This window comes from Sander lucioperca, chromosome 14 (assembly GCF_008315115.2).
Source record: "Sander lucioperca isolate FBNREF2018 chromosome 14, SLUC_FBN_1.2, whole genome shotgun sequence".
NCBI classification, from domain to species: Eukaryota; Metazoa; Chordata; class Actinopteri; order Perciformes; family Percidae; genus Sander; species Sander lucioperca.
In genome coordinates, this window is record NC_050186.1 from 1,999,222 (window position 1) to 2,026,416 (window position 27,195).

Consider the following 27,195-nt stretch of genomic DNA (forward strand, 5'->3'; position numbering starts at 1 on the left):
CAAATTGTTCGTTTCTGTTCTAAACTGCATCAACGTTAAAAGGTATAAATATTCAACCACATATAAAACATATCTCTCAAAGTTTTAAAAGCTCTCCTTCAGGTGGCGCAGCACTCTCATATCACTGTGATGTATGATGTGTGTCCCACTGAGTCACACTAGAGCTTAGATCGGCCCAAAAAATCAAGCCCGAGCACGTTGCGTCCGAGCCCGGCCCGGCCCGACACATTAACTGTAATTATGAGCCCGAGCCCGATTTAAACCCGACAATTTTTTTTAATACGTGGGCCGTTATAACTGACGTTCTCAACTACAACTCAGAGTTGTTTGAACTACAGAAATCTGTAGCAATCAACAAGGACGAAGCCTGTAAACTGCTGTTTGTTTAGAATGGAACGGATCGCAAGTGGATCTGAATGAAGAAACGTAAAAAAAAAAGAAACAATGATGAACAACATATTGTTGTCACTGCCCACGACTTGTTTAAACTGCTTCCATACCTCCGACTTTCCTCCACACTTGCTCAAAGTTAATTCTCCTGTTTTTTCTTTTTTTCTTTACATCTTCAAGCTCCCGGTGTGATGCGTGCGAGAGGAGGAGACTCCGCGCATGAAGTGCTGCATTTTGTAACTGCAGCCTAACTTTTGTAGGCTACACATTTGTTACTTTTATATAGCCTATATATATATTTATAATATTTCTGATTATGGCATAGCTTTCTCCCCACCCAAATAGGATAATAAGGTAATGGATAAAAAAAATAAAAAAACTTTGCTTGATCAAGGGTCCGGCCCGGCCCGAGGATGTGGCGGAAAATAACGGCCCGAGCCCGACCCGAGGTCCGGTCTGGCTCGGGTCAGGCTCGGGCCGAGAATCTAAAGTCACACACACACACACACACACACACACACACACACACACACACACACACACACACACACAAAAACACAAAAACTTCTGTTTGGTAGTTGACGCTGACTGAAAAACTCAACCACCATTGAACTGGATTGATAATGATAACTTCAGCAAACGGCTCTAAACACAAATAAGGCATACACGGTGCACTTATGTCTGGTACATGATAAACATTAACACAAATTTAATTGCAAGCAGTTTTATAGACGAGGCATTTTCCATTTGGACCCACAAACTTGCTTAGCTATAGTTGCAAGCACATATAGAGCAACGTGTTTCCACTTTCAAAGTGTATGGCAATATTTTAGCTAAGTCAAACAGTTAAAAGATGCTTTGAAAGTTTAAAAGTTACCGTTGTTTTGAAGAGCAGACTTCTAGCACTCTGCTAGTGGGGGAGGGGCAGTGCATGGTCTGCACGTGAACTGCAGCGTCTCTAGAAACACAGAGCAGCCTGTGTGGACGCCTGTCTGTAAATAATGCCGGGAAAACCGGCGAACGTAGCAGCAGAGTATCAGCCGATACACGTAAAAACGCAAATATCGGCCCGATATATCAGCCGGCTGATAAATCGGTCGATCACTAATCTCAAAAACACCAAGTAGAGGAAATGCATAACTTTTCCTCCTTTGCCCTCAACTATTTTTCGAAAGTGTATCCCATAATCTCTCAGCCACTATTTACAGTACAAACCCCCTCATTCCCTCCCGGCTTCACTTGTCCACTTGGGAGCATTCTAGTAAGATATTTTCCGTATTCCAGAACAAGCTTATGTTTGTTGTTAATTTCACAGAATGGCTGCGTCCGTGTTCACATTTTGTTTAGATCGTCACGTTTAAACAGTCTTGTGAAATCACTGTGCAGAATTTACACATTGATATGAACAAGAAAGTGGAGCTTCTATTGGGTACTTACATTTTGCAGTTAGCATCATATAGCCATGGCAAAAAGAAAACCAGGCAGTTTAATTCATTTTGGTTTTACTAAGAAATTGTGTAGCGGTGACGTTAATAGCATGACCGATTCACCTGCTGCAAGCCCTGTTTGCACACATCCTGCCGGGGTGACAATGCAAGGAGAAGCTGAAGAAGTAATGTCCTCTCTGGCTGAAGATGGTGGTGGTAACAGCTCGTCAGAGGCCGGTCACAATCCTAAATTGGAACAGTTGAGAGACTGGAAGAGGATATATATATATATTGCTGTTAAGGATGGAAGCTTGGGGTGCATCGCTTAGGCCTAATTGAACGGAGGTATTATGGTATTCGGTAGCCAGAGTAACTTTAACTGTTGTTCATGTGAAATCTCAAAGAGAGCTTGATGCTTTGTTTATACTTTGACTATTTGTGGGTGGCTGTTTGACCTATCAATTCCTGTCGATAAAGTATAATAGGGTAAATCCTGTATAGTGTATAGTGCATACACTTGTAGCTGTAGCCTGTAAGTCGCAAGATTCCCCCCCCCCCCCTCCCCCCGTTGAAGAGAAAAGAAAAAAAAGTGGGCTCCCCAAAGGCCATAGTATAGTTCGAACACTGGTGTGTGTGAGATGCATTCTTTGTTCTGATTGAGACAGGAAACGTTGGTCATAGGGTGTAGGTTTATCTACGTACATATAGAGTATCTTGCTGTTTCTTACTACTGCTGCCCACTCTGATAACTGCAAAGGTCTACAATGCCTCTCTTGTGTGCTGCTGTTTTTGTCTCTACAGAGAGAGGAGAAGGGAGGGAGAAGTTGAGGGTGCAATGAGGTCTAGAATAGTGTTATTCAAAGCATTTGGCACGACAACGATTGTAGTTACAATCGGCGGAAAATGATTGAGGTCAAGCTCCACAATTGGGCACAGTTTGTGTAATCTCTGTGAATAAAGTCACCAGTGCAATACACAAGTGCACAAGGATGCACGGTCACTGGTCACTGGTCACTGGTTTGTTTTACCAATATTTTTGAATGACCGATGAGCCTTACAGATTTTATATTTAAGACAAGTAAGCCGTGATGGATCTTGACTAAAAAAATTAGGATTTACACAAAAATCCAATTTCAAAAATTTCTTTTTTTCTATGAAATGAAGATGAAGACAGGGGTCCTACCTACTGACTTAATATCACTGTAAGTGCATATGCATATTTCAGTCGTACAGATGAAACGGGTATCTGGTGTGTAATGGGTATCTATGGTATGTACACAATAACAAGATTAGGTCAGCAGGTCCCTTTTTATCCATTGAGCTCTTCTGTCTACATTAGAGTAGATTAGAGCAGATTAGCCTAACATGTAGAGCTGGGTGATATGGCAAAAATCAGATATCGCGATATTTTTGACAAAATACCTCAATGTCGATATTGTGGCAATATTGTAGTGTGTAGTTTGACTATTGATGCTTTCACAAAACATTAACACAATGAGTATTGATAAATAATCACCAATAATGTGGATACAATGACTAAGTGGGTAAAGGCAAATAATAGAAAAGCTAGAACAATCTGGTAAATTCAGAAAATGACATCACTTTACTGTAATGTAGCCTCGAAAACCAGGAAAAGACCACTTGTGTCATATCACGATATTACGATATCCAAAATGTAAGACAATATCTAGTCTCATATATCGATGTCGATATAATATCGATATATTGCCCAGCCCTACTAACATGGCAATATGCTAAAAACGTGCTTATACATACTCATATTTTAATGGAGACAGTCACAAAACTTTAATTCACATGTTCAACGAGTGATTTATTTACAAAAACAGGACATTTGACTTGTTATTGGATTCATCATTGAGTCAGTAGTTGACTGATGACTGTCAGGGGTGATCTGACTGACTTCATGCAGCTTTGGGTGGCAGATATCAGTAGTGTGAAGAAAAATGGGGAGTGAGATCGGTTGCCAGAGAGATGTGCCAGAGTTTGAGTTGCTGAGTGCCGGTTTCGTCGGCGGGATCATTGCTCCTTATGAGCTTAGTGGAGCTTTGCAGAGTTTTCCAAAAAAGGAAATTAAAGACAGGCATTCGCTCTGAATAGCTCCTCCTGTCAGATCGCTCACTCTACTGTGTACAGTTGAAACCACTATTCCCCTCACTCTCCTTTTGTGGTTTCCCTTCATTCCTTTCACTTACCGCTCAGCCAGCTCATACCCAACTGGAACTGTGGCTCTCTGTATCCTCCAGGAGCTGATTATCCCTTCCTCACTTAGACATCCTGCTTGTGGTGTTTATACTTTTCTTGTTCACCTGTTTTAGCCTCTTTTACCACCTTCTGGCTTCATTTTTTTTCATTTGACTTTCTTTATGCCTTTCTCCATGATGCTGAAGCCATCCAACCAAGTATCCCTGTCTCTATCTCTGTCTGTTTAAATCCTTTAAATTGAATCCATTAGTCCATTTTGATAATCTACTGTATATAATCTATTTTTAAGCAAAAATACCAAAAATTACGTTGTTTCAGTTTCTCAACCTGCAAAAAGTTGCTGCTTTTCTTTCTCTCATGTGATATTAAATTTATATTTTGGGGGTTTTGGACTGTTGTTTACACAAAACAAGACATTTGAAGAACTTGGGCTTTAGAAAATTGTAACTGCTTTTATTTTTATTTTTTTTTCGACATTTTATAGACTAAACGATTAGTCTATTAATTGTAATTTAAAAAAAACAACTGTATATGAATTGATAAAACTAAACATTAGTTGCAGCACTAAATTAAATGCAAACACACATACAACAGCAAATGCAATGCCTATTAACTGCTGCAACTTGCTCACACAGGGTGACATAATTGGTTATGTGATCCTGTGTTACACTACAGATGTACATTGCCCTATAGTATTCAACCAGACTCACTATAACAAACAACTTATAAACCCTATAATGTTCCTGACAACCACCCAGAACTCTACACCCTAGAGAAGCTACCTAGCACAGCCCAGCAACCACCTAGCAACACCTTGGTAACCACCTTGCAATGCTGCACAAATATTTAGCAACAACCCAGCAAAATTCTGGTCCAACTAAGTTTTACTCAGGCAGCATGCGTAATTATTATTATTAGTTTTAGTTTTTCTTTTGGAGTGCAATCACACAGATTGTTACCCCCTTCACAGATCATTAAGCCCAGGTTTTCAAAACAAGGGCTCATGCATGCTCATGTTCATGACAATCAAATAACATTAGTATTCACTGTCAACTGTGTATTGGAATATGTTATTGCAGATATATCAGTATTTGTGTTTATGTTAGCTTATAAGTAACTGCAAAATGCATTACAGACCTATAGGTTTGAGGTCATTTAGAAACATCTACCATTACAGTCCACCAGAGAGAAAATATTGATTTTGCTCTCTCTCTCTCTCTCTCTCTCTCTCTCTCTCTCTCTCTCTCTCTCTCTCTCTCTCTCTCTCTCTCTCTCTCTCTCTCTCTCTCTCTCTCTCTCTCTCTCTCTCTCTCTCTCTCTCTCTCTCTCTCTCTCTCTCTCTCTACAGAGTCTTGGTATTTGAGGACAAAGCCAACGGCACTCCCTGCAAACCAGACGGACCCCCTCCAAAGCGGGACATTGCTAGCCTGCCTTAACTGTAGAGGTCAGCCTCTAGACTGCAAGTGACTGTCGGTGGTTGCGTGAAATTGAGTCGTTCTCTTAACATGTGGAGTGTTGTATTAGTGTGGGACCAGTGATTGAGGATGTTATTTTGTAATATACGGTGTGTGCAAGGTGTTTGTCATTTGGAAGACTGAGCCCACAACTCACTAAATGATGTTTGACTGTGAATATTATTATTATTATTATTCATCTTTTTTCCTTTCATTGAAATGTAGCATTGGTAGTTGTAATCTGCTTGATAAATTACATTTTGTAGTAAGCATTTCGTGGTTCATCTACTCTATTTTTAAGGGAAGACTCCAAATTCTCCAGAAGTTGTTTTTCCTTGTTTCTTCTTTTCAGTTTTGGGACACGGTAATTTTAACGTTGCGATAGTAGAACGCTTTTGGAGAAGCACAAGGAGAAAAGAAGCATTTTTTCCCAACACATTTTTGCACTGTCCTCAGTGGTCTTGGATGGATTCCTGCCAGGCTTCTCATAGTCAGCGTCTTGCTTTAGATCAGGTGCCAGAGATTACAGGCCCGCCCTATTTCCTCTGGGTCAAAGTCATCAACCCTTTGAGCCAGAATACTGATCTGGAATCAGTAACTAGGTTGTCATGGCCACCTCATTATCTGAAAAACGTTTTTTGTAGATGACTGTTTTGCTATACGTTTATAACATTCACTCACTAGTTGAGAGAAGAATAGGAGATCTTGTTGACCATGCGACTTTCAGTTTCAGTATGTGGCTTAAAGAACAGCAAATCTCACTCTGGTTTTAGATCTGTAAGGTTAAGCACATGTTAATTTTGGAAGGAGTGTGATTTTACAGGCACACAAGCATAACAAATGTACATAATATACTACACACAGTACAATCATATCCTTTCCAAGTGCCTCAACATGCAGATACTGTAGAGCCTAAACAGATTAAAAAAGGAAGTGCACAGAAGTGTTCAGTTCACGCAGTCCTCTTAGCTTACTAATTACAGAAAACCGTGAAATAATGTTCTCTGTTATTTCAGTTTTGATGTTTGTTGAATTATATTGATATGGCGTTTCCAATACATTCTGAGTGAGTGATGTTCACGGGTGGTGGATTTTTTTTAAATGTAGTTTTCCCTTTTCTTACCATTATTTGTTTGTCACTTGTTTGTTGGGTGATTTGACTTTTTAGGTTACCATATACTTCATACATGTGTTAATAGTTGCTCTTTGTCTTGGATTCATTTTTCTCCCTCACATTGTTTCACATCAGCTAACCATCTCCCTCTCTGTTGAACTGTGTTCATTGTCCTGTGAATTCTGTAATTTGTGCCTCAGTGTTCCTGTAACTCACTCTTCTTACTGTGAATTTGGTACTTGTATTTTTTAACCCACTTAACACATTTTAAGCTATTGTGTTTTTGTTTTCAGTCTGATAGTTATATAACATCTTTTAATGTTGTTAAGATGCACATTGTTTGCAGACACCAAAGGAATTAAAATAATTCTTACACTTGCCTGTTAAGTTTTGAATTGTTTATTGCTGTAATAGAGATCTCTTTTTAATCATGTGACCAATTTTTAATTTGGGTGTAAAATGACATGTTTAATAGGCAAAGAGTAATGTTTTTATTTCACTAGTAAACACCAGTGTTTGTTCAGAACAAATTTCCACTATTATGTTTATTGCAGGAGATGGCATGCTACATTGAGAGGGAGATTTAGTCATAGCACCTAATATGAAAGCTGAGTGGCCTTGGCATGCAAACAACTCCGCAGTCATAACAATTGGCTGTCCATCAAGCTAGGGGGAGTTTTGTGTTGTAAAAGATCCCATTGCAACATATGTTTGGCTGTCAGTGCTGATAAATGTAAAGGTAAAACCTATGAATTATCAATTTTGCAGTTAAGAAAATCTCAATCACAGATCATGATAATGTCCCAGTTTATTCACATGGGAGAGACAGTGTGTGAATCGTTGGCTGTGAAAACAAGTTGAGTGTTGTAAAAATGCTTTCATTCCATATTTTTTCTCATTAACTTGTCATGTTGCTTAATACGTGCAGGTGCAGCTGTATGCATTCATACTCCTGAGCAATAAAATGTTTCTATAAAAAAGTCAATAGCTGCTAGTGCAAACAGTCAGTTGTTTGATTTTTATTTTCTCTATGCACTGTAAAGGTCATTCATATTCCATTTCATTGGGAAAGCAGGTGCTTGGGTTAGGAACAGTGTAAGCAGTACTTCAATAAGCATTCTAACAGGTGGATCCAGTAGGATTATTATAAGCGCCTCTGTAATTAAAATGATAATCAATGTTGCGTGTAATAAACTGCCAGGAGCTTATGTAGGCACAATGGAGGAAATAAGAGTTGGACAGGGTTGGGATTCTCATGTAAGGAAAAATTAAAGCAACATTCAGCTAATGATGATGACACTGAGCCCAGGGCCAATGTTAGGTCCAACTTCATCTACTGTGTTTTATAAAGTTAGCTACATCATGTTTATTTAGCGCCTTTTGTTGTATTTCATCTACTTTTTTTAGATCTCACATATATACATATACAACATTTGTGTGTTGTATATGTATATAACAAGTTGTGTGTCAGGCTGGTTAAAAGAATGTCTCATTACATTTTCTGCTGTAGTGCTGCCGCATTCAGGCTTCTCTCAGTGTTTATTTCTCTGTATGTACTCAGTCAGTGTGCTTCAGCTATGTGCTCAGCAGATTTAGCGTATACCCAATTTGTTCTAGTCATTGACTGGTTTGTTTTTTATCTTGATTTATTGCTAGTTATTGCTGAGTCAAGTAAATGTCAAAGGTTTAAAAGAAAATTGTCAAAAGGTGTATCATTCTGTATGGATGGTAATTAATGGTCCATGGCTGATATGGAAATAGGCCTAATGAATGCAACACTGCAGTGTACCCTAGCACAGGACATCATCCTCCTAAGTATCTGCTCTCTGCTCTTGCATAGACACTGCCATCTACTGGTCACTCAAAGTCAGGACACGAGTGAGATACTTGACTGGAATTAAGAAAGTGAGAGAACTGGAGGTAAAGCACGACCTTAAATGGATTCATGAAAAATGAGGAACCACATTATCTCCATAAGTAACACAAACCGTCTAAATTTAATAAAGATTACAACATTAATGGACTGGTAGTGCTAAAGGAATGTGTATTGAGCTGTGGGGGTCCATTAAGATTTCCATCAGCAGACAACTACAATACAATTATATAATATAAAAGCTCAAGCAGTAGCAAATGTCATCTTTAATTAAGACAAACCTAGATAAACATACACTATATTGGCTCAAATAATATACTTCACTTTTTGTGAAATGACAGAGTATTTTTACAGTGTGGTATTAGAACTTAAAGGATCTGAATACTTCTTCCACCACTGATTAAACTAAAGGCTTGATTAATGAGCTGCTAATGTACTGAACCACCAGAGAGTGACTACTGTAACACCAGATAAAATATACAAGGAGAACAGACATAAGACACAAGTTTGAAGCACATGCTACCTACTGTAAATGTCTGTCTGAACATTTTGTTAAACTTTTAAATATATACACTACAATACATAGCAAATACTATTACATGCTACACATTGAGTCCCGCCCAAACACTTTGGTTGGTTCTTTTCAAAAAAAAACTACACATTCACACTTTTTACACAAGACTCGCAAATAGGCATTGCTTCATTTTGAAGAGATGCTTTAAAAAGTGCTTCTGCCACCTACGTGACATCATGTATTTATCTGATCGAAAGAGTATTTTAATGTATAGTGTATATATTGATTTATCTCACCCTACACGATTTAAACTAATCATTTCTCTCATTTAGTGTTAATAAGTTCTCTGAACTCATTGTTGCATAGGACCTATGCTGTAATCATCAGTTAAATTGTCCGTCTTCTGGCACCACGACCTAATGTTGTTTATTATGAATAGTTGTTAAAGTGGAGGTGTCCTCTTTCTGGATAAGCTGCTACAATGTTTTGAATGACTTTTCAGCCCACTTGAACTGTAACACACCATTTAACCTTTGACCTATTTCCTAAAATAAATGTGAAAAAACAACAAACAACCTGTACAAGGATATGTAGCAGAGCCTATACAGTCAGCGTTAATACACAAACATTGGATTCACTGTCAAAGAGCAGCTCTTCTCATCTTGAGCAGCTCATCTGCTTATTCATAACTAACAATAGGAGCTGACCAGAACCTCAATTGACAAATTGCATGTGCATGATTGACAAGCGACCAGATGTCGCCACTGAGAAGACTTTGGGTCATCAGTAGGTTTCTGATAAGAGCTGTGAAGAAATCTATTTTATACAGTCTATGAAAGAAATACAAACACATTCACAGAAAGACATTTACTGGCCCTCACTTCTGAAATTCCCACCGGATAAATAAGAAACAGAAACAGAACTAAACATATCTGACCTATATGCTCTGTACTGTATTTATATTAAATTACTTATTGTGTCCTCAAATGGTGAAACTATGTAAAAAAACATAATCAGTATTCTTTAATCTCATAAAGATAAAGCATATATATAGAGCACAGCGCGCACGCGCACATACACACACACACACACACACACACACACACACACACACAAGCACATACATATGTAAACCAAGTGACACTGACAAGGACTTTTGGTACTAACTGTTAATTCCTACCAGACCTCTCTCCGGGGAGTCATGGTAACTGTTCACCATGCCATTATTTCTTTAATAATTGCTCACTGCTCATGGAGAAACCTGTATTTGTTCAGCCTGTACTTTGGATTAGCAAAAATAAAGACGTTTGCTGTTATTTAGGGTATCCCTTACTGTATGCTGTGCTTCATTGTGCTATGGGGTATGATTTGGAACGCTTTGAGGGTGTTTGGTCATCCATCACTGTCACTGAGCAGCTCTTCACATCCTGACAAGCTCATTGTTATTCACAACATGTCTCATTCTCAGTCTTCCAGTTCAGGAGATACAGAATAAGTGGCCCGTTCAAACTCAAGAACCATCATTAAGACTACACAGCATCGTCTAGCTGCCTTTGACTTGCTAGATGTTCACAACTCTGAGATCAATTCAGATCAGCACTGAAGAAAAACAAGTCACATCTGTAAGATCTACAAGCAAACACAGGAGGCCTTCAGGGAGTTCACAGCTGTCCCACTTGTCAGAGATGCTCTGGACTGTTGAATAAGGTCTCAGCAAGACATTCAGTTAAAGAATTGCTATTACTACTATAACAACTTTGTTAATAACTATTTCGGTCTCACTTTATTTTACAGTACATTAATGGGTAGCGACATATTAGACCAGAATGGTACAGTAATCTAAAGTAAGATCCATCGTTATTTTACATTGTTTGATTTTAGAAGGTAATTTGTAACAAATTACAACAAAACTGTACCGTAATCTAAAGTGGGATCCATCCTTGTTTCCCTCTTTCAGATCTTGTTAGAGCTTATTAGACTTTCTTAAAAAGTAATTAGTGACACATTACAACGAAAATGGCTAATTGGTCCACAGATTTCTATTTATTAGTAGCCTACACAGGTAAAATAAACACACGTGGTATTTTAACAAATGTAACAAATGTATTGATTGATTGATTGATTGATTGATTGATTGTGTATGGCCTATTGCAGTTCGCCTGTGTCTGGTCACAGCGGGACACTGGGTTGATTGCCTGTGAAGAGAGACCAGAGTGTTTTTAGCCTTTTCCTTGAAGATTGGAAGTATTACTGTTACAAACAGTTACCATAGGGGTGAATATTATTAACGTTACAGTTTCTGTAATAAAACACAAGGAATACAAATGGGCCTAACTTTACATGAATATCTATGAGTTGTTACAGCATTACCCACCCAATAATCAAAACTGGCCAGTGCGACCCTAACCCTAACCCTAATAATTCTGGATAATAACTTTAATATCCAGAATTGTCTTCAGATAATGTTCACATGAATAATAAAGTGGTGCAAATTGCAGTCTCTGAGACATACATTGACAGCCTCACTCTGATCAGGCACTTAAAGTATTAAGCAAACTACCAACAATATCTTAGTTGAGTTTGGCCTGGTTTGTTCGGCTTGCTGTTCTGCTCTTCTCAGACTGACAAGCTCATATCTCAGTAAACAGAAGATCAAGTTTAGGCTTGGACAAATGGTAATTGTATAGGAGTATGGGCATATGTTTCAGTGTTGTTATTAAGTGTGAGTAAAGTTCAACATGATATAGTTACCAGGTTAACAGAAAGACATACACAAGAGTGTGACTGCCAGATTCATGTAATTTCAGGGGCATTTCAGTACAATAATGGGTTGGACAAGAAATTTGATCATCAGGGCACTTGTCATATTTGCATCCGAGTACATTCAGGGAACAAGGATGAATTAATTGTAGGAAGCTTTGCAAACAAGATTTTTGGCACTGGGTAATGCTTGGGTGTGGCACTTTTTTTTTTATTGAGCCACATTGTGTGACCACAGAATCACATTCCCATGAAACTCTGTGTAAATTATAAATACATTAAATGCTGGATGAGATGTGTAACTCCCTGTCTACAAGGCTTGTTACCAGTTATAATCTAATTTTGTGTACCGTGTCTTAGACAAAGGTCATTTATACGTTGAAAAACAAAGGCCTATATGTGGCTCTACAGTGCTGAGTTGATCCACAGTTCCCATAGTGCTTGGGCCACTGTTTAGCTTTCTCTGTAAATAATTCATGTTACATTTTGTTACATTTGTTCATGTTTGCTACTGAGATTCTGTTACAGTTTTGTCCTACTTTCGCTGCTCATTAATTATCACATGTACATCTTCTAAAGTTAAACTATTCACTCTGACCTTGATTTCAAAATTACCTTATTGCCTACCTACTTATTTTCCAGGCACAAACAAGTTCAATCCATGTAAAGTTGATAATCACACCCAGATTTTGGAATTTACTGGAAGCATTTGAAGGCAACATACTACGTCGCCTACGCTTCTGACGAATCGCGCAGGAGCAGAGGAGCCTCCCACCCTCCGCGAAGCAGCCGATCGAGTAGAGACGCACACAGCGGAGTTCGGTCCATCTCTGCTCGCTGCTAGCTAACCCGCAGCAAGGCCACTGCGGGAAGATGGCGACGGAAAAACAGAAACACGAAGGAAGAGTTAAAATTGGACATTACATTCTCGGAGACACACTCGGAGTGGGGACGTTTGGAAAGGTTAAAGGTATGTCCGACTGTCTTGACGTCTGTGCATCCTGCAAACTGAAAGATGGTGGCAATGGGAGCTTTTAGCTTAGCTGCTAATTTAGCATGCTATAAAAGCTAAGTTGTCGCAACGCCAAGGTAGCACACTTGTTGTCCTGCTCAATTTGTTTTTGACAAACATGACGCTTTTTGGGATGTGGCTGCAGCTGCCAGCGACAGCCACACAATGCAAGTATTAGGACATTAGCATCTATTTAGCCACATATAACGTTACACATACAGTAAGCGGCGGTTGCGTTGTGAGCTAACGTTAGCCAGAGAGCCACAAGTCGTTTGGTAAGACACCGGGAAGTAAATCTTCTTGACTGGTGTTAGCGCTGGCTGGGTAACGTTACATATTAAAGAGGAGCATTTAGTTAACCCGATTCCTGTCGTATTATCTTCTCTATTTGTAAACGTGATATAAGAAAGTTATGCAGCTCGATAGTAAATTTAGTCTTAACTCTGCCCTTCATGAGTTGCATTTGCCATCCTATTGAAGAGACATATATGCTTTTAGATGCGTGTGGGGAGGGAGGGAGTAGGGCAAACCCGAATCTACGCCCAGTGTTGTCAGTCCAGAGAGCGGCGCGATTAGTATGTCAATACACAGCTTTGCTTGTACCAACACCAAAATATTTTTTGGATTATAAAAACAACTTGTAGTTGCTCACATTTTCCTCTCAGATGTGACTGTTATCAACTGACGTGATAGTTAAAAGCCTAAATCTCTTCTGTAGACTGCTTTCTGTTTCCCCATGTAGTGCATTTTGTCTCCTAGGAACATATGATTAAGCCCTAATATACCCAAATTAAGTGAACCAACCAGGTCCTCCAAAAAAATAACAATCACACGCTTTGTTTTACAGTCAGCTAATTCCCAGGGAGTAATCTCTCTGCATTCAGGTTTTTGTTGTTGTAAGAATGACAACCACAGTCTTTTGCTCTATGATTATGGTCTTGATTACTGGAGACTTTGTAAATCGTTTACTACCAGCACAACTGGTAAATCAATAGCAGCTGTTTACTAACTCGCTGCAAGTGTGCCGTCTTCCCACCATCCATTCAGATGTTATGGCTTTTTCTCTCTATGGGTATTTGTTCTGATATGTTTGCATACTTTTCTCCTGCTGCTGTTGCATATTGCTCTTCATGTGAAATCTTTGTGGCATCAGTTATTTTTACTTAAACTGAAGACTTTTTGGGTTTAGATGAATATCCTATGTCTTTTAAGCCTACTACACACCGAGCCGATAATCGGCCGTCGGACAGTCTGGCGAGGTCCGAGGGGCCGTCGGCCTTCATTTTGGCTGATTTGGTATAATCATAATCAATCATAATCATCATGTATAATCGGCGGGGCGGGCACTGCCGGCAGTCGGACTCAAATGACCCATCTGATTGGTAGAGTGCTAACCTGGAAACAGCGAGCGGAATGAGCATGATTAGAGTCTCTCAAAATCTGACGAAAATCTTTTAAACTGACCTTTGTCGATCTGAAGTGAAGACAGATTCAGCAACTGCATGGCCTATTTCTCGCTTAAAATGTTTTCAGAAACACGTTTCGGTGAACTATTTTAGTACAATATGAGATCATATTCTGAACAAGCTACCATGACAGTCTGTCTTTGAATTTCCGGAGAAACCAGACTCACGTGACGCGTTCGTCCAATCAGCTGCTGGTTTTCATTTTTGGGCGACAATACAGATTAGCGCCGCCAGCTGTTATGGAGACGTATTATGTCTCGTCGTTTTGGTGTGTTCCGAGGCACTTTTTTGACCAACTCGGGGAGACTGATCAGTCCAACTGCCTTTTCTGCCGAGGGTCAGCCGTCTGGTCAGTGTGTCTGGGCCTTTAGGTTGGGTATCCCCTTTAAAAGCCACTGACTATTGACTAAACCATGTCAGTGAGATAAAAACTAGCTGCTTGGGTTGTATTTAAAATTTGTAAATAGTTCTTGATCTTGCATGTTGTGGTTACAGACATATTAGTCTCGCATTGCCAGACCTTCCTCCGCAGCGCTACGGAGGAGGGTCTGGCAAGTTCACACAACATTCCAGGATGGGAGAAAAACGTGCTCTGGTTTATTGGCATTTCATTAAACCAATCATAATCGTCTTGGGCACCGCTAAGCACTGGACGGAGCAACGGCGCCTCTGGAAAATAGCCTCGGTAAGGAACTTATTTTGATGGAACATGTGCTCGTTCAAAAGTTGTTTTAGTCATGCAAGAGAAAACTCAGATTTAACCAATAGTCTAGCTAGCTGTCTTGATTTACCCTGCAGAGATATGAGGAGCAGTTAATCATAGTCCTCGATTAGAATGCCAACACAAAGAAAGCGGAAGGTGACGGACATATGGCGGAAATTCCAGCAGCACCTGAACTATCCCGCAAATGAAACATCGTAGATATAGACTACAGACATATAGATATTTCAGTGTTTTGGAGATGCACTTTTAGCTTTTACAAACACTTAATTGCATTATGTTACACTTAAAGCCGCTATGTTCAATATTATTATATGAATCGGTTTACATGACTACTTTTATGTGAATGGGGTTGCTCATGGTAATGAGGCCACAGAGAAATATCACTTTACTTTGCAGTTCCCCTCATATCTACAGAGCATTTTAGCATCTTTTAGCTCATTGTTTTGGTTTTCCAGCCCACAGCTTTACTGTTTTTGGTTCATTGTCCAGGGTTTCCCGCAGCACTTTGCAGCTCGGGCGGCCGCCTAAGCTGGGGAACCCTACCGCCTTAACTAGGTCGTCAAAAAAAAAAAATCCGCTGCACAAAAGGCCGTCAAGTGCATCTCGGACAATGGCACGGACGCGCTTCACACCGCGAGCGGGCACGTGCGCCACACTGCCGAAATGAGAGAAAGAAAAACAGACGTGGTCCGTCGCTGTCTGGAGGACAACTAGCCAGTTGATATCGCGCGTGTGTGTCCGTGAGAACAATCGCCATTTCACCGTCGCGTGCGCGTCGGAGTTTGTCAACAAATGTGCAGCAGCTGGGGCATGCCCGGGCAGAGACGGGGTGATGGACTTACCGGAGTGTTGGCATACAGAGAGCATTTATATATGTATCTCTGTCCTGTTCTTCACATCAGTGAGGCTTTCTTCTCTAGTTTCAACGAAGTGAATACATGACGAAGTGACTGGAACTATCATCACCTCTCGCGCGTGGATTCTCAATGTCCCGGCTGTTGTCCGGTCTTTGAGACACAGCTGTTGTCCGTTTTTTTTTAATCACTACACACGGTTCACAACACACGGTTAGTTAGCGTAGTTACACACAGTGAAATTACGTGTCCTGTTTTTATTTCACGCATACTATTTGCTGGAGTGTGTGAAGCTATGGGCTGAGCTCTGTTATCTCACAGCTGTTTTGGAGAAGAGTTGTTGGGCAAAGTGGAAGAGTGCATGTCACGGAGGATAATGGGAGCCATGCCAGTAAAATTGTTATAGCACTATTTTTGAAAATAGGTTAATGAGCTTAAAATTGCACATTGCAACTGTTATTTTGAAAAGCTGGTTATTTATTAATTATTTAAAATTAATATTTAGTGTAGTGTGTAGTACAGAGTCTGCACTATAGAGATGTATTAATTATATATTTAAATTTGATAGAAGGCAAACCTACCACCTTAACTAACACATTTTCTGTGGGAAACCCTGTTGTCTCAGCATCATTTCCAGATGCAGCAGACAGCTCTTTTCATCCAAAAGTTCTGATATCCCCACTGTTTTCTACCTGCCTTGCCCTAAAGGGCAACCGGACAAAGTTAGCAACTAGCTAACATCTTGGAGCTTTTAGTAGCTTATTAGCCAGATATTCCCTCAGGAGTTGGTGGAGACCAGACCAGAGTTCGAGAGAAGACACACCAGCCCGATAATCGGGCGTCGGGCCGTCTGGCGAGGTCCGTGACTCGAGTCAGTTCGGTGTGTTCCGTGCCGTCGGCCGTCCGAGGAGCCATCGGCCTTCATTTTGGCCGACCTGACATGTTCAGTCGGAGACAGGGCAGTCCAGACTCACCCGGAAATGGGGAGTGGATGAGCCGCTCAAAATCTGACAAATCTTTTAAACTGACCTTTGTCGATCTTAAGACAGATTCAGCAACTGCACGGCCTATTTCTCGCTCAAAATGTTTTCAGAAACACGGTTTTCATTTTCTGGGAAATAAGCAGACTGTTAATGGAAACAATACAGCCGCCTGCTGCTATGGAGACGTATTACGTTTCGCGCACGCGCAGAGCGTACGCTCAAGTCGGCGTCGCCTCAGTGTGTTCTGAGGCATTTTTTGGACCTCGGGGACCCGACTGATCAGTCCGACTGGCTTTTCTGCCGAAGGTAGGCCCGTCTGGTTGGTGTGTCAGGGCCCTTAAAGGAAGTTGAATATCGGACTTGCATTCATCAGGTGGACAGAAACACGACTTGAATGCAAATGTTGCTCTGTGTCTTCTGGATGTGTAAATAACATATTTGCCATATTAATTGTATATGGTGATAATATGTCAATGTTTTGTTTACAGTAGGGGTGTAATGATTTCAATTTTAAATCTAAAATCGATCAAAATGAGCTTTTGATTTATTACGAAATCGAATACAGGATCAGTGACAGCTCACGTCACCGTATTATGTGAACAGTTAACTTAATTTAGTATTAGGGGTGGGAATCGATTGGCACCTTCCGAGGCCGATTCGATTCTAAACCGATTATCGATGCATCTCGATGCAACAATTTTTTTTATGTACATTTCCATGCGTGATTTTAAAAAATATAAATCTGAGTTTGCTACTTAGTTTGCTATATGCACTTCCTAGACAAAGCTTAGATTTTGACATACAGTATTTGTCACACAAGTTTTAATGAAATGTTTTGTCTACTGAGGTTTTTGTTTTGTAGCAGTGTTTCCTCTATGTTGATTTGACCGTGGCGGCCCCCCACGGCAACATTTCTGCCCCCCACAGTATCAGAAATAGGGCTGCATTGTTAGAGTGCATGTCGGAGAATAGCGCGGAAACACGAGGATATCTAGCCAGTTGAGATTGTGTGTGTACGTCCTTCAGAACTGTAAGTCGTATAACTTATGTTGTCAGTTCATTTAAGCCTGGTCTTCCAAATTTAAATTAAGTTAACTGGTGATTTTTGTTGTTTGTATTCTTCACCTGCGAGCTAAATTGCACTTGGCTGTTGATTCGATAGCGATTGCTGAACGTCCTCGCCCACGTTTGTAGTTTAGGTGCATTATTTACATGCTGAAGTAGTTACACTGCATTAAGATAATGTAATTAATAGTGGGTTTACTGTTATTTGCTACAGAATGCTTAGCCTATATGTTCTAGAGAGAATCGCTATGCATCTAAGAATCGATTATTTTTCCCACCCCTATTTAATATGTGAGGTATTCTTTTGCGGGGTGCAAATGAACACCAAAACAAGTTCCTTAAGAGACTATTTTGCAGAGCCACCATCGTTGCGTCTGGAATTTAGCGCCGCCCAAGACGATTGTGATTGGTTTAAAGAAATGCAAACCCAGAGCTTTTTTTTTTTTCTATCCTAGAATGTATCTGTGGTGTAGCCAGACCTTCCTCTACATGGCTGTGGAGATAGGCCTGGCAACGCGAGAGTATTGGTATTACTCATGTCCGCTCAATTTTGTTTTATCCTGCAGTGGGCCAACATGAGCTGACCAAGCACCAAGTGGCCGTGAAGATCTTGAACAGGCAGAAGATCCGCAGTTTGGACGTGGTGGGAAAGATTCGCAGGGAGATCCAGAACCTCAAGCTTTTCAGGCATCCTCACATAATTAAACTGTAAGTCCTAGATTACATCCTGCTCGCTGCTCCATAATCCCCCTGCCGCCACATTAATACCACCCACTGAGCTATTTCAAGGCTTTAATGGTGTGTTTTAGAATACATCCATGTGGGATGATATCTGTCTGACCCAGTCTTTTCTCCCATCAGTCCTTGACTGCTTTATTGGTTATCCTCTCTGTTGAGCTTTCATTTTAATATAAAAAGGATACACTGTTGCTGAAGGAGTCACTGATCTAAAAATATATTTAGAAAATTGCAAAGGTACTTCATACCTGATATGCAAATGTCCACAGTAAGCAGCAAGGACCCAAGGCCACAGTTACAGGGTCATTAAAGGGACCATGAGGTGTGGCTAATTGCGAGAGAGAGAGAGAGACAGAGAGAGAGCGAGAGAGAGAGAGAGAGAGAGAGAACTGGGGCAGAGTGCACATTGCCTGTCTAGTCTGAATAGTGTCTAGTGAGGACAAATGAAGCAATATAACACAATACAGCTTAATTTGGTTTACAGGATGTTTGTAGCAGTCTTGACACGAGATGAGCAGTTACTCAACATTTGTTACATGTGCTGAAACGTTTTAACTTTGAGATGCATTTTTTCCTGTTGACTGTACCGCAATCATTATCGCATTAACCTTTTAGACAGACATGGCAATTTTGTGATGCTGGATTTAACATGATGTAATTTCTTAACACTGTCACGTTTTCATTACTGTGCAGCTGTTTTTAGTAGGCCATTTTTTAAAAACTTGCGGATTCGGAGCTGCAGGGGTTACAATGCTGTTGACAGAAATTTCAGTTGTCCTGTTAGCTTATTCTGCTGCTTGATGTTGAATATGTCGCAAGGAGAAATGTGGCTTATGTGCAAGTGTAGCCACACAGCCAGTGTAGTGTAAATAGATGCTGGTTGCCATATTGGTGTATATTCTGAGGTGCAAGAATGTCTCACTAGGCCTTAGACTGAAAGGGTAGGCAGTAGGGCTTTACAATATGAGGAATATATCTAATTGCGATTAGTTTTGATATTGCGATATGATTCACAAAATTGTAGGGGAATGATCATTTTTGCATCATTATTCGATTTCCATTTAAAAATATATTAAAATGATAATGGTGTGATATTTTCCCTTTAACCAATATTGTGCCACCGTGCAATTTGGATATTGCACTAGTCCATATTGCGATTTCAAGGAAATTGCAATAACACAACATTAAGTCACTCAATCAAGTTTAAACTAATGCTGCTGAAATATTAATTATCTACAGTGCTTTTGAGTATTGAATTGATGCTGTATTAAAATGTGGTATTTGTAGTTAACAAATATGCTTTTGTTGCGTGGAGGCATTAAGTCTTGATTGTTTGAAAACTAGGCTCGCTAACTAAAATGTGAACTGTCTGGTCGTTCATACTGATTGCGGTCCAAGATTTAATAGTACGCTTTCCTATTTTTTCTTTGTTCAAATGATGAAATAAAAACTCACTATATTTGACTGTCTATATTTGAGCAGTGTTCTATCTACTAATTGTTGATCACCACATGATTTTAACTGTGTGCTGATGTCTGCAGGTATCAGGTTATTAGCACCCCTACAGATATCTTCATGGTGATGGAGTATGTCTCAGGAGGCGAGCTATTCGACTACATCTGCAAAAATGGAAAGGTAATACACTATCATACTGGAAAATGTCTTATAGTCTGTTATAATGATATCCCACATTTTCTTTCACTCTTGCCATCTTGTCATATGTAGCAGATGTTTATCATATGTAGCAGATGTTGCATATGTTATTATCAGTGAGGGGACCAGAACACAAAAGTGCATTATGTACTTCTTGGTGTTATAGCCAGCCTTTGGTGCAGATACAGCAACCTGTGAACCAAAAACGGCAGATGGAAAAGATATCCAAACACAACACGAAGTGCTGCTCAGTCAGCTGTGATGTGCTAACTGAGTCACAGAGAAGATCGCACCTAATGGATAATTGCTGCTTTGACAGTTGGATGAAAAGGAGAGTCGTCGGCTGTTCCAGCAGATTATTTCAGCAGTAGACTACTGCCACAGACACATGGTGGTGCACCGAGACCTCAAGCCTGAAAATGTGCTGCTTGATGCACACATGAATGCCAAGATTGCAGACTTTGGTAAGTGTGTCTCAATCTTAAACTCAGGTCTTCACAGGTGACTTTGGTTTAATGTTAAAATAATGGGCACAGTAGTACAGGACTTTGTTTATTAACTCTATATTAAATGTACCATGTGGAGTTTTTGACTGCTAATAGGGCTATGGAGCTATGTTTTATATGGGTAGTATTTCGCTTTTTTTTTTTTTTTTTTTTATTATTTGTAGGGATGCACCAATCCAATATGCCGGATCACTGTCGGAGCTGATACTGACCATATTATAACTAAATTCTGTGCAGGATTATCAAACATGATGTCAGATGGAGAGTTCCTGCGAACAAGCTGTGGTTCTCCAAACTATGCTGCTCCTGAGGTCATCTCAGGAAGGTAATGTTTTTTCGCTGTTGACATCATTAGAAGTTGACATTGACACAGAACTTAAGCATTCTCCGACTGCTACAAAATAAAATGTTGCTTTCATGATTATAGGATTGTTTCTTTGTACTCGTCCTTAGGTTATATGCTGGTCCAGAGGTAGATATATGGAGCAGTGGGGTCATTCTCTATGCCTTGTTGTGTGGGACGCTTCCCTTTGATGATGACCACGTGCCAACACTCTTTAAGAAGATCTGCGACGGGATCTTTTTCACCCCGCAGTATCTGGACCCTTCAGTAATAAGCCTCCTTAAACACATGCTGCAGGTGGACCCCATGAAAAGAGCCACCATCAAAGAGATCCGGTGAGCCTGACGAAATGAATTACAAAGTCAAACTGTGGCTATAACCATTTCATCTTCTTTTGTCTAGATTATAATATATGTAAGACTAGTCTTCTTGTCAGTGTTGCACTTATGGTCTGTGGTTTGTTTTACTACAAAAATAATTTCTCCTCCCGCAGAGAGGATGAGTGGTTCAAACAGGGCCTACCAAAGTACTTGTTCCCCGAGGACCCCTCGTACAGTAACAACATGATTGATGATGAGGCTCTAAAGGAGGTATGTGAGAAGTTTGAGTGCACAGAGGAGGAGGTCCTGTCCTGCATATATAGTCGCAACCATCAGGATCCATTGGCTGTCGCCTACCATCTCATCATTGACAATCGTCGCATCATGAGTGAAGCCAAGGATTTCTACCTGGCGTCCAGCCCTCCTGACTCTTTTCTAGATGACCAGCACCTGACCTCGTCTGGTGCAGCTGTGGCCGGCATTATCAAGCCCCACCCTGAGCGTGTACCCTTCCTTTTGGCGGAGACTCCTCCCAGGCCGCGCCACACATTGGACGAATTGAACCCCCAGAAGTCCAAGCACCAGGGTGTTAGAAGGGCCAAGTGGCACCTGGGTATCCGGAGTCAGAGTAGACCCAATGATATCATGTCAGAAGTGTGCCGTGCCATGAAACAGCTGGATTATGAATGGAAGGTAAGGAAGAAACTCCATGAGAGGGGCATATAGGAGAAAAAAGGCCTAAAATGGTGCTTAATTTGTTGTAATTGAAATCAGTAAAATGAAATCGTGGTCACACCTTGAAACGGTAATTAAAGTTGAGATTATGTTACTTAACTGTAAATAACAATTTGTGCTATCAGAGTATCTTGAAAGAGATAGCTTCATAGGGTCATTGTTTCTTCGCCCTTCATATCAGATCCCGTGACTCTTTTTCTGTTCTCAATCTGACGGCCACATTCTGCTTAATAATCAGGGTTCATACGTTTTGAAAAAACCTGGAAAAGTTATGGAATTTGAAAAATGCTAATTCCAGGCCTGGAAAGGTTTTGGAAAAATAAAAAGACCCAGAAAGTTTTGGAAAAGTCATGGAATTTCTTTTAACACAGCATAATAATATGTGATTAATTTAAAAACAATCGTTTAATAAAAAATGTATTTCACGTCGTCTTAACCTCACCATTCTATTTCAGGGTGTGAAATTACGAATCCCACTATGAACCACGTAAATTGTCATTCATTTTCTTGTTAAAACCTCTGAGGGTAAACTTTAACACAGATTTTTATTGTTATTGTATAATGTTGACTGACATTTTCAGGAATACATAGTCATGGAAATTTGCCGAAAAGTCATGGAAAAGTATTGGTTAAAATGTGTATGAACCCTGAATAATGAATCAAGATTCATTATTCAGGGTTCATACACATTTTAACCAATACACATTTTAACCAATACTTTTTGAAGTAGCTGATGGGATAACATTTCACTGGAATTGTACCTCGTACGATTTAATCTGACAAATAGAAATTGATTGATTGATTGTTAACTCTTCCAGGTTGTGAATCCTTATTATCTACGTGTGAAAAGGAAGAATCCGATTACTGGGATGCAAACCAAGATGAGCCTTCAACTCTACCAGGTGGACAGTAGAACCTACCTCCTCGACTTCCGTAGCATAGACGGTAAGTTTTAACTACACTGTTCTGTATCTACTGAGATGTGAGTGAAAAACGCAGAAAAATTGATGATTGTTCTTACGTTGCATATTTACAAAAATAATCAAAGCCTTGGATTTAAAAAAAAAAGTTGAAATATCAACACAAAAAAAACGGTTGTTGTGTTCTCTCATGTTAGTTGTATCATTTAAACTAGTCTCATACCACTTAAAGTTTTGTAAGTGTGTAAGTGTATAACCTGTTAAAATTGACAAGATATTCTGGTAAGTCCTGAATTTAGCCCAGGTCCCTGTATCTGGGTATTAGTACGATGCGTCTGTGCAGACTTCATAAATAATTGACTCAGGGTTGAGAGCTTTGGCTTTTGAACAGTCTTTGTATATACACAGCGGTAAATCAAAGGCAAATAGGAGATAAGAGTGTTGTTATGGACTGAATTAGCGTAGCACAGGCATGCTGTATAAAGGGCATGCAACAACATTTTGACTTCTTGATGCTACAGCAAAGTCAGCCACATGTTTATGTGGTTTATGTTAATTGTGTTGTTTAGCTGTAGTTAAAGGGGAGACTATTTTAAGTTTGACATTAAAATTCAAGCTCACGTTGATAATGTTGTCTGCCAACAGACTGCAACCACATATGAAACAAGAACTAATGTTACTAATGTATTTAAGACATTTCTAAATTACTTTTTAATACCTTTCACAGCCTGTTTTTGAGGATATTCAATGCATTTTAAGACTTTTTAAGACCTGCATATACCCTGGTTATAGAACTTGAAATGGAATGAAATGAAAGGGTTTTTTTTGCACGTTGTAGTATACATTGTGTGTCTTTTTGTTATTCAGATGATATGTTGGAGACAAAATCTGGAACTGCTACCCCTCTCCGTTCTGGGTCTGTGGGCAACTACCGCACCACTATTAAGAACGATGCAGACGGGGCAGATGCTCCAGCTATGTCTAGCACTGTGCCCCTCACCAAGGCTGCAGAAGGCTCCTTAGCTTCATCGTTGACCTCATCCATCGACTCAACAGGGGGGGACTCCCCAACCGTCCCTCGACCAGGAAGCCACACCATCGAGTTCTTTGAGATGTGCGCAAATCTTATTAAACTACTTGCACGATAGCTTGCAAAACAATCGCTAGCCTTTTTTCCTCTCCGAGTGTCTTTATAGCAATAAGCATGCAACCGATTCATGGCTCTATTCATCCCGGCTGAGGATGAAGTGATTGTTCCATGGCACTGATGCAGGTTAGTGTTCCCTAAGCGGAAGGGATGTATACTAAGCTGGCAGGAAATGTAAGGGGTTACTTGGAAAGATGAAAGACGGGCTACTTAATAGCTAAGACAGAACAACATTTAGGAGGGGGTTTTACAATTTCCTGATCAATTTAAAATAGCAAATGTCCACATCCCAATGATACATATATACGCAAGTGATTACACTGAATTTTCTGTACTGTAGCCGATGAGCACTGCTTTCCAGTACAGAGAACAAGATCAAGTCTTTGCCTGCAGAGAAGGAAGCCACATGTTGAGGGTTGGGTGTTTGGGTGGTAGTCCTATAGGATGCAGGAAGCACTTTTGCACAAGTTTGTTTTATTTCCTGCTGCTCTTGTTTTTCTCTCAGTGGAGATCAGAGAGGTGGTGCAGATGTATCGGGGTGCTGCACTGGCTATAACAAGGGTTGTCATGCCCATCACATTTATTAGACTTTCAAGAAGTGCAATGACCCCTGTATTTCTGTCTTGTGTCAGGGACAAAAGAATGCTTCATCAGATTTATGTTTGGTTTTCTTTTTTGTGAATCTGAGTTGTCAGAGACTAAATTGTCATGGTTTTGTCCTTGTTGTAAAAAAAAATGTTGGAATTTGTCTGTCCCCTACTCTTTTTTTTTTTTAATATAAAGACGTGAATATATTTATCAGTGGACGGAGTGTTGCTTCTATTGGGAATGGAATTGTGTTTTTTTTTCTTTATTGCATCAGGATCTTTTGCTGGATGGTATATATTTTCCTTTTTTACTGTCTGGTTTTTTAAATCAATATCACAACTTTGTTTCCTTCAATCACAATTATTCTGATACTTGATTGTCTTTCCAGATAAATATAGCCTGCTTTTACCATTTAAGAGGTATTTTGCCATGACAGTCAAAATATAGAAATATATCATTTTCAGTGTCGCATATTAAAATGACAAGTTGATTTTGACTTTTTTGTCTTTTTTTTTGTCTTTTTTCTTTTTTTTTTAGATTAATGATTAGGATTTGAGTATGATGAGTGAAATGCCTTTTGTCTACATGCAATTTGTAAATGCCAATCCATCACAAGTGTATAGGCCTCAGGGCTCAATTTGAAAATGAGTAGTAGCAATTACATGCAGTGCATGGACAAAGTGTCTTGGCAGGTGAATACATCCAGAATATTGTCATTGTTGGATTAGTTTTGTTTGTATTGCCCACACATTCCCTTGAAGGTTGACCTTGGAAAAAAAAAAAACTGAAACACACTTGTGAGCTTGGAATTGTGAAGTCCTGCTGGGTAGATCACAATTCTAATGTAAGAAAAAACATCACACAAGCATTAAGATCATAACTGTGTGGGTGATTTATATTTTATAAAACATGTCAGACAATACTGTATACTTGCAAACTCACAAACTCTTGGATATGTCTTTGATCAAAAACAAGATGCGTCTCCTTCAATTTCCTGTCCACGGTCTTAAAGTTTTAAGCGGTGTCTGTTGTTTGGCTGCCTTATCATCTGTAACGTTAATTGGTTTTTATGTCATTCAAGTTGGAAACTACTGCTGGTCAGAATTATTGGCACCTTTTGCAATTTTAAGGGTTGAAGTCCACAAATTATTTTGTCAGTGTTGTTAATTCACAATTAATGTTAGTTAACAATTCACAGATTCTGTTAAGTGTTTGCCATACAAAAAAGGAGGAAATTCTTAACTGCAAAACCTAAAATAAACACCTGATAGTTGTTGCCAAACTATTGTAGACCTCAGTAACTGCTACCACCTTTTTAATTATGGCAATAGAAAAAAACACAGCAAACTTGAACTGTAAACTAGTTTTTCATTTCATCATGTTAATTTTTTTTCTTAAGTCAAATAAACCAGGTTTTAAAGAACTTTGCATGTTCCCATTATAACATCAGACACTACCAAAGTTTTCTTTTATTTGTGTTAAGCGGCGTTAGCAGTTGTTCAAGGCTCTGTTTCCAGTGTTTAGCTCTCCACAGCTTTAAAGCCCTAAAATATCTCATTAGGAGCAAACAAAAATTGCCAAGAGTGACAGTAATTGTGATCATCTTGTTTCTCTTGCTGTCCTGCAGGGCAGGTTTGGACTGAAATATTTAGTTGATCTTTGACCTTTTATGTCTCAGTTTTAAACTAGAGTTTACGGAATATTGTGATCATAGTAAAGAAACACACTATGGTCTTGGGAACTTATTGTATAGGGCAGTTGCAAGTTTTGATTACAAAACTTTACTCAGTTTTGTAGAAAAGGTGAATGTGTGAAACCGTGACCTTTTTTTGACAGTTTATGGAGTAGTGTCCTAGTAGACTGTTGGCAGATACATTCTGTCAGTCTGTTTGGACTGCTTCAAAGAAATATTGTTATATTTTTTTGTTGGTGTGTAAAGCGACCCTACCAGATTGACCAGTGTAAATCTAAATGGAAAGTGTTAAAATCATTTGTATACACACCTGCCTAATAAACTGCTTAATTGCACACAATTCTGCTGATGTTTCTCTGAATATTTCCAGTCTTTTGACAGCTCTGAGGAACAATTAAGTCACATTAACTTGAAATATAGTACCAATTTCACATCACAGCCATGCAATAAACAATGCTAAGAAAATTGCTTTTATTCCAAACAAGGAATGTCCAACTGCAAGGAGAAAAGTGTAAACAATCACCTGGAAATTAAATTCCTGTTTGTTATTCTGAAATCTAACTTATTTAGGTATTCAGGTCATTTTGTGTAATATAACTTTACTGTAATGGAAAGCAATGCTAATTTTATATTAAATCCGACATTGAAAACGGCATCTTGTATAGCAGACAAAATGTCAAGAAATTGTTCTGA

The 27,195-nt window shown here is 39.5% G+C and overlaps 2 protein-coding genes across 4 annotated transcripts in view; both read left to right on the plus strand.

Moving 5' to 3' along the window:
- The window catches only part of aif1l (allograft inflammatory factor 1-like), a 33,749-nt gene extending 9,496 nt beyond the window's left edge, over window positions 1-24,253 (plus strand). The window contains exons 6-7 of one of the 2 annotated variants that reach the window (XR_004895082.1): window positions 5,389-5,831; window positions 24,242-24,253. Coding sequence is in view for 1 of the 2 variants with exons in the window: in XM_031317832.2 (XP_031173692.1) it covers window positions 5,389-5,476 (88 nt within the window). In the remaining variant the exon portion in view is untranslated. Of the gene's footprint in view, window positions 1-5,388; window positions 7,589-24,241 lie in introns of those variants that run through there. The other variant, XM_031317832.2, reaches the window with a different exon arrangement.
- prkaa1 (protein kinase, AMP-activated, alpha 1 catalytic subunit) lies at window positions 12,484-26,842 on the plus strand. 2 transcript variants are annotated; one of them, XM_035991797.1, is made up of 9 exons: window positions 12,484-12,725; window positions 18,426-18,567; window positions 20,139-20,232; window positions 20,570-20,714; window positions 20,994-21,081; window positions 21,210-21,434; window positions 21,593-22,112; window positions 22,973-23,099; window positions 23,942-26,842. In XM_035991797.1, exons 1-9 carry the CDS (start codon window positions 12,629-12,631, stop codon window positions 24,220-24,222), a joined length of 1,719 nt encoding a protein of 572 aa, XP_035847690.1. In that variant the 5' UTR covers window positions 12,484-12,628; the 3' UTR covers window positions 24,223-26,842. The 2 variants fall into 2 exon arrangements, with proteins under 2 accessions (XP_035847690.1, XP_035847691.1); XM_035991798.1 differs by lacking the exon at window positions 12,484-12,725 and having other exon boundaries at window positions 18,428-18,567; window positions 20,417-20,714.
- Window positions 26,843-27,195: the final 353 nt, after the last annotated feature.

Bases quoted from the DNA above. Each gene is read 5' to 3' on its own strand.
- prkaa1 (XM_035991797.1), top strand. From the start codon at position 12,629: ATGGCGACGGAAAAACAGAAACACGAAGGAAGAGTTAAAATTGGACAT. The intron at 20,715-20,993 runs GTAAGTGTGTCT...AATTCTGTGCAG, and splicing joins TGCCAAGATTGCAGACTTTG to GATTATCAAACATGATGTCA. The intron at 23,100-23,941 runs GTAAGTTTTAAC...TTTGTTATTCAG, and splicing joins CGACTTCCGTAGCATAGACG to ATGATATGTTGGAGACAAAA.